Raw genomic sequence first — 6835 nt, forward strand, 5'->3', positions numbered from 1 at the left:
GTTTTTTTTTATACTTCTGGTCATAGAGTATGGCCTCCGCAGTCTGCGGTTCACGAACAAATCCAGTCAGTATTCTGTAATTTATTTCTAGTGATAGGCTTACATCAGATCACATATTTTTAAAATAATCTTCAGGTAATAATTGGTTAACAGTTCTATTTGTTTCTTTCCCTGCAGAATCTTGTTCTCGTTCATATTTGCGTCAGACATGTTCTTTTGTTTTTGCTGGTTTGTCTGCACTTGCATTCAGTTTTTCAGTCAGTGAATTAATTTCTCCACACTTTGAGACATTTTTGCGACAACAATGCTATTAGTGCACTGTGCTAATTTCACTCATTGGCTGTTATAATGCCGTGTGTCTGTGCAATCACTGTGACTGTTGCTTATGTGTAAAACAGTTTCACATTCAAAATGCATTCAATGTAAGATGCAAGTTTGCTTTCAAAAAGAAAGAAAAACATGCTGTCATGTTACAGATGTTAGTATAACATATCAGTTGAATTGTTCCTAGAATATGTAACTTGGAAATCACTTTCATTTCTGGTCATTCATTTTCAATTTCCTTTCTTTTTTTTTTCTTAAAAACTCAATATTATTGTTACTATTATTATTCTATGGGACTAATTTCTGGTATCTCTTTCTTTTTCTAGTACTCTCCTTTACTGAAGAAACTCTACTGTCAGATTGCCAAAACCTGCCCAATCCAGATCAAGGTGTCGTCCTCTCCTCCTCATGGTAGCATCATCCGAGCTATGCCCGTCTACAAAAAGGCAGAGCACGTCACAGAGGTCGTCAAAAGGTGCCCCAATCACGAACTTGGACGGGAATTCAATGATGGTATAACAAAGCACGCTTTACATTTCACATGACATCATAATATTATGCGAAATGTAAAAGAAATGTAGCAATAAAGCTCAGTTTTGTTTATTAGCTCAGTTCAATTGGTTGATTTTGAGCTGATGTCACAGTAGTCACTTCAAGGGATTTATACTGAATACGCTGTGTTTGGACGCAAGTCAACAAACTAAATGCTTACTGTCCCCTCAGGTCAAACAGCTCCAGCCAGTCACCTGATCAGAGTAGAGGGAAACAACCTTTGTCAGTATGTGGACGATCAAGTCACTGGCAGGCAAAGTGTCTTTGTGCCCTATGAGGCTCCGCAGGTTGGTGCTTCAACATTTCCGTGAATAAGTGAGACACACGATGAAATGCATTTAGTTGGATGGATGAGAACTGAAAACACACAGCCAAGAAATGTGGAGATGAATAGAAAGACATCATCTGTATAAAGGGAAACTTTATGTTCATTGTGATTTCTCTAAATTATCACATATCCTCTTTAAGTTATGTACTTTTAGTAAGTTCTTGTGACAGGAAAGTCTCAAAGATGTTAAATGAACAGGAAAGGAAGAAAAAAGCAAGTGAAAATATGTGGCAGTCTTTGAATGCTTTTGTATTTTCTACTGAAATTAGAAACAAATTAAAATTCACAAGTCGCTTAGTCAAGATCATTGCGGAGAAAAAGAGAATTTCACTCAAGTCCCTCGAAGTAGGCACATCTATAAATAAAGCTTCCGGGCGTGTGCAGACATGAACGGGCATCATCATGTCTGTGATTGCACCTGTGGAGGGCAATAAAAGACACGATTGTCTCTTCTCACATCAAAGTGCACTACAACACCTCCCCCTGGTGGTTAATTAATGTTATGAACGTAACAGCTTGAGGAATAATTTTGAAACTTTTCTGAAAGTGTCAGACAGACTAAGACAGTTTAACCTAAATATGTTGTGCTGTGTTTCAGGTTGGGACTGAGTTCACTACCATCCTTTATAATTTCATGTGCAACAGCAGCTGTGTGGGTGGGATGAACAGGAGACCAATTCTCATCATCATTACTTTGGAAACCAGAGAGTAAGTCATTGACACAAGACTCCCCACGATAGCTCTTCTTTTAAATTACACTGCATTTAGACTTAAATGTGTTGATCTAAGTCTAAATGCTCTTTTGATGGTTATGTAAAAGTCAAAGTGTTGACAGGTCTACAGCAGAGCAGAGCAGAGGAGAAACTTTTCAGTTCTTCTACTGTCATTTTAATTCAGTTTATATTGGACTAGTTAAAGTTTTGCCAGCAAACATGTTCAATTCTGTGATTGTCTCCGTAGTGGCCAGGTGTTGGGCAGACGATCATTTGAGGGTCGGATATGCGCATGTCCTGGCAGAGACCGTAAAGCAGATGAGGACCACTTCAGGGAGCAACAGGCCCTGAATGACAGCGTGGCCAAAAACGGAAGTGCCAACAAGCGCAGTGAGTTGATAAAAACGAATAATGTTCTATGTGCTGCTGAGACATTTCAAACGTCAAGAGTGGCTTTAAATTTTTTTTTTTTTTTTTTTTTTTGAGTTTTTAAACCTCAATGACATTGTTTTCTGATGTTTTGCAGATTTTAAACAGAGTCCGCCAAATATTTCCAGTCCACATATCAACATAAGAAAAAGACGGCATGGAGAGGAAGAGATTTACTATATTCCTGTAAGAATTACTTTGACAGATTTTTCATAAATGAAAACCTTTTGTCTACATCTGATCTTTTAGCAATGTAAGCTGTCATGTTACGTTGTTATGACACAGAAAATAATTGCTCTGGATTTTTAAATCTTATTTTATCTATAACATTCCCAGCATAAAGTTGAAGTAAACTGACCTAAAACTAAAAACACAATTTTAAAGGAATTTACACTTTTCATAAATACCAGTAAAAAGGAAAGGTCTCAAGCTCAGGTATTCCTTAGTTCTTGGTGTGCTTGGTTTTAGCACCCCCTGCTGTACAAACTGGACTCTGACACCTCTTAAATGTGATAGTAGTTTGTCAATGGTACTGACTATTGATCATCATTATTGCTGATGCTGTCTTTGTGTGCAGGTTCGTGGGCGGGAGAATTTTGAGCTGCTGATGAAGATTAAAGATAGTTTGGAGCTGGTGGAGTTGGTACCGCAGCCTCTGGTGGACTCCTATAGACAACAAACACAACAACAGCTGCTGCAGAGACCGTGAGTTCAAATAAAACATACACATGCTGCAGCTGTGCATGGATTATGGCTGAAGAAGAAAACATTCATTAGCACTGCTCAGTGCAAAAACAAATGTGATAGCTAATGTGTAAATGCTCCTGAGACATTTCACTGTTTAATTGTTGAATTATGCTGGCTGGTTTTGGTTTTTGTTGATACTTTTTACCACACTGGATCTCTTTTGGGATAAAAAAAAAAAAATGTATGTATATTTTTGATATAAGGTCATCTACGTATGTAATACAAAACTTCAATTTATCCTTCGTTTTGTTATTTTCTTCCGACAGGAACCATATAGCATCCCCCTCCTCTTATTCTCCGTTGTCCAACATGAACAAGATGCATTCACACAGCGGCCTCGGGAAGACGCAGTCCCTCAACCAGATGGTGGGGCACCAACCTCAGCAGCATCCCAATGCCAACCCCACCATTACTCACATGGGTAAGTGTTTACAACACTCTCATGATCTGCCATTAGACCTCTAGCGCATCCAGTGCAAACCCAGTGAGGCACAGTTCCTGATCATTCCTCTCTTCCCCTTAGGTCCGAGCATGCTCAACAGCAACCACATGCAGGGTAACGGTGACATGAACAGTGGCCACAGCAGTCAGAATATAGTGTCTGCTTCCCACTGCAGCCCGCCACCTTATAACCCTGACCCCAGCCTTGTCAGGTACCTCACCCTGCAGTGACACTCCTTCTTTAGCCAACTGTAAAAGGCCAGCCGGCAGTCAGATGCACTTGTTGGGTTAAATGTGAAATAGTGGGATGTTGATGCTTCAGTAGTTACTTTTTCTTTTTTTGGCCATGTTTAAGTTTACTTTTTGCCAGGTGATGTCTAAATGTAGACAGTTTGGTGTGACTATGGCTGCTTTACAAAAGCTTGCAATGACAATGCAAATCTCTTTACCTTATAACTGCCGCCATAATGAAGGTCCAGCTTTTAAAAATATATATTCATATTTTTTTTTCTATTATTATTATTCTCTCCCCATAATTTGGCCGTCGTATCGTCTAGCATTCTGCACCCACTATGGAACTGATTTTAAAATGCTTTGTGGCGACCACGGAGGCACAAACCTAAAACATCAAAATGTCTGTTTATGTAGCACAGCCGGTCAAGAGGTGTTGACCTTCATTATGCCTGCAATAGCATTTTGTCGCTGTCGGGCAAAAACTTTGTGTCTCTATTTTCAATTTTGTTGTGAGAATCAACTCAGTTGTTGCTCTCACTCTCCATTCCTCTCTGTGGTTCCATTGATAATTACTGAAATGCATCGATGAGCATGTCACATGTGAGTTAATTTACATTTCCTGTAAAGGTCAATTTTTTTTGGAGTTATGAAATTTCTGTCCGACAGCAACGATTTATTATTAGTTACGAACTTAGATCTAAAATCCTTCATTTTGTTACTGTGTATACAGTCTGGCTTTGCAATGCACTACTGCTATTTTTCTATAAAGGAAATGTTTAAGTTGTATTAATTTAAAGCTTTTTTTCCACGTTCTTTTTTTTATATATTTTGTTGAGGATAATGTGTCAGTGCAGTCCCTGGTCTTTAAGATATATTTGACAGTTTTGATACACCATCCTTTTGGTTTTTTTGGGGGTGGGGGGGCTGTTTTGAATATTTGAACAGTTACAATGTACAGTCAAACTCTTTTTACAACCTCTTTGTATTACCAAGACTTTTAACATTTCATGTATTTATAATAAAGGTTTTTCAGCAAATCAAGAATGTCCTCATGAATCATTAATACAAATGCATGTGTATGCTCTTGCTTCCACCGCATCTATCATGCCGTGTAACTTTGCATAAGCACTCGATAACAGAGTTGTGCAGTAAATCTGTCACTCAGTCTCAAAATAAATGCAGAAATAAAAATAAATAATGATAAACAATTGAGCAAAGAAAAATTGACACAAAATTATAAAAATTGTGTACTTCTACAGTCTTATTAAATCAAATATAGTCAGTAAGGTAAAGTTTTGATGTTCCTCGTTCTGCTAAGGAATAATTATAGTTTACAATAGTGTTTAAATAATTAATGCTCATATTTTAGTCCTTCCTTCAGCTGTAGTTTTGGTCTAAGAAGCCCTGCTTTTCTTTCCATACAGTTTTCTCACCAGTCTGGGTTGTCAGAACTTCATTGAGTACTTCACCTCACAAGGCCTCCAGTCTGTCTACCATCTCCAAACCCTTACAATGGAGGTAACTACTCTGAAATTAATCATTTACCTGACACACCTTTATGGATTTGGCTTTATAGAAAAGAAAAAGAAATCAAGCAAAGAGCACAGCACAACAAAAACACTAAACCTGCAATTTGCTTAATAGCTGACGTAAAGTCTCATTGCTTTAAATGTTGTCACTCCCCATAAACACATTTTTATTCAACCACAAGAGGGCACTGTAATTATTCTGCTTTGTGCTTTTGCGTTATTACAATTTTACATTCTTGTCTGTGCCTTCCCCAGGATCTAGGTGCGCTGAAGATACCCGAGCAGTCTCGCCTTGCAATCTGGCGAGGTCTGCAGGACATGAAGCAAGGAGCTGTTCATCAGCTTCCCAACTCCACCCATCACCACGAATACCACGGCCAGCAGCTACTTCGCTCCAGCAGCAACATGGCAGCCTCGGCGATGGCAGCCATCGGGGCCGCAGGCGGGGAGCTGCAACGTCAGCGAGTCATGGAGGCTGTGCACTTTCGTGTCCGCCACACCATCACAATCCCCAACAGGCCTGGCGTTGTGGGGCCATCGGGGATGACCCCAGCTCCTGATGAATGGGCTGACTTTGGTTTTGACATGCCTGACTGCAAAGAGTCCCGAAGCAAGCATTCCATCAAGGAGGAATTCATGGAGAGCGATGTTCACTGAGACTGCACTTTTCTTTTTTTCTTTTTTTTTATGTCAACATAATTAATTGCTTGTTTGTGCTCCATCAGGATGTCTGGTGGTTTCGAAAGTTCTGATCTTTCCCAAAGAATTAACGTCCATTTAAATTGTTGGATTATTCTCAATAGCTTTAAAAATGATTTTCCTCCCAGGATAATTCCACACATGCGAAGTAAATTACAGATATAACCATGACTTTTTAAACAGTATACCTACAACTGTTTTTTTTTTGTTTGTTTTTTTTTTTCCCCGGTCATAATGTTCACATGTAGAAAGCCAGCCACCAGTTTGCAAGTTTTACGGAGTATTTTTATTTGTTTGCATGTAATTTCTTCTCAGCTAAATTATTTATTTTATTTTCAGTTTTTTTCCTAACTTGTACAAATGTATATAGAGTATGTTGTAAATGTTTTGGAATAGATGTGGGTAAGAGTATTTAGATTCTAAATGATGCCGTATGAACCAAATGTTTAGGACTGAATAGTAAGTCAATGCTATGGCTACAATACCACAGTTATGTATTTTTTTTATTAACTATGACAACATGAATAACTTTTAATTGAATATGTTATTCATTATGTTGGCTTCAGCTTTACTTGTGTATATGTTAACAAGTGTTATGGCTTTTACTATTTAATATGCTGTAGAAAATACTGTGCTTGTCCTTTATTTTAGTAACATATCCACAAACAGCAGAAAAAAACAAAGCTTCTGAAACAGTATTATATTCAAATGACTGGATTTTAATTTGTTGTGTAAATAATAAATTAAGAATAAGATCCTTGTTCATCAAGATGGATTTTCAGAGTAGCTTGAAAGTCCTTGCAGCGTAAGGTTGCCATGTGTTGAGTACTGCAAGAATA

At 38.2% G+C, this 6835-nt stretch overlaps 1 protein-coding gene across 5 annotated transcripts in view; it reads left to right on the forward strand.

The window, feature by feature from the left end:
* The window catches only part of tp73 (tumor protein p73), a 36295-nt gene extending 29730 nt beyond the window's left edge, over positions 1-6565 (forward strand). For all 5 annotated transcript variants that reach the window (XM_015015929.1, XM_015015930.1, XM_015015931.1 and 2 more), the window contains 10 exons: positions 651-837; positions 1048-1163; positions 1803-1912; positions 2165-2307; positions 2444-2532; positions 2924-3051; positions 3360-3514; positions 3617-3746; positions 5193-5286; positions 5553-6565. In XM_015015929.1, coding sequence (XP_014871415.1) covers positions 651-837; positions 1048-1163; positions 1803-1912; positions 2165-2307; positions 2444-2532; positions 2924-3051; positions 3360-3514; positions 3617-3746; positions 5193-5286; positions 5553-5954 — 1554 coding nt within the window. In that variant the 3' untranslated portion in view covers positions 5955-6565. The remainder of the gene's footprint in view (positions 1-650; positions 838-1047; positions 1164-1802; positions 1913-2164; positions 2308-2443; positions 2533-2923; positions 3052-3359; positions 3515-3616; positions 3747-5192; positions 5287-5552) is intronic.
* The last annotated feature ends 270 nt before the right edge of the window (positions 6566-6835 follow it).

The sequence above is a fragment of the Poecilia latipinna genome, unplaced genomic scaffold, assembly GCF_001443285.1.
Source record: "Poecilia latipinna isolate Pla-1442-1.1 unplaced genomic scaffold, P_latipinna-1.0 Scaffold1967, whole genome shotgun sequence".
NCBI classification, from domain to species: Eukaryota; Metazoa; Chordata; class Actinopteri; order Cyprinodontiformes; family Poeciliidae; genus Poecilia; species Poecilia latipinna.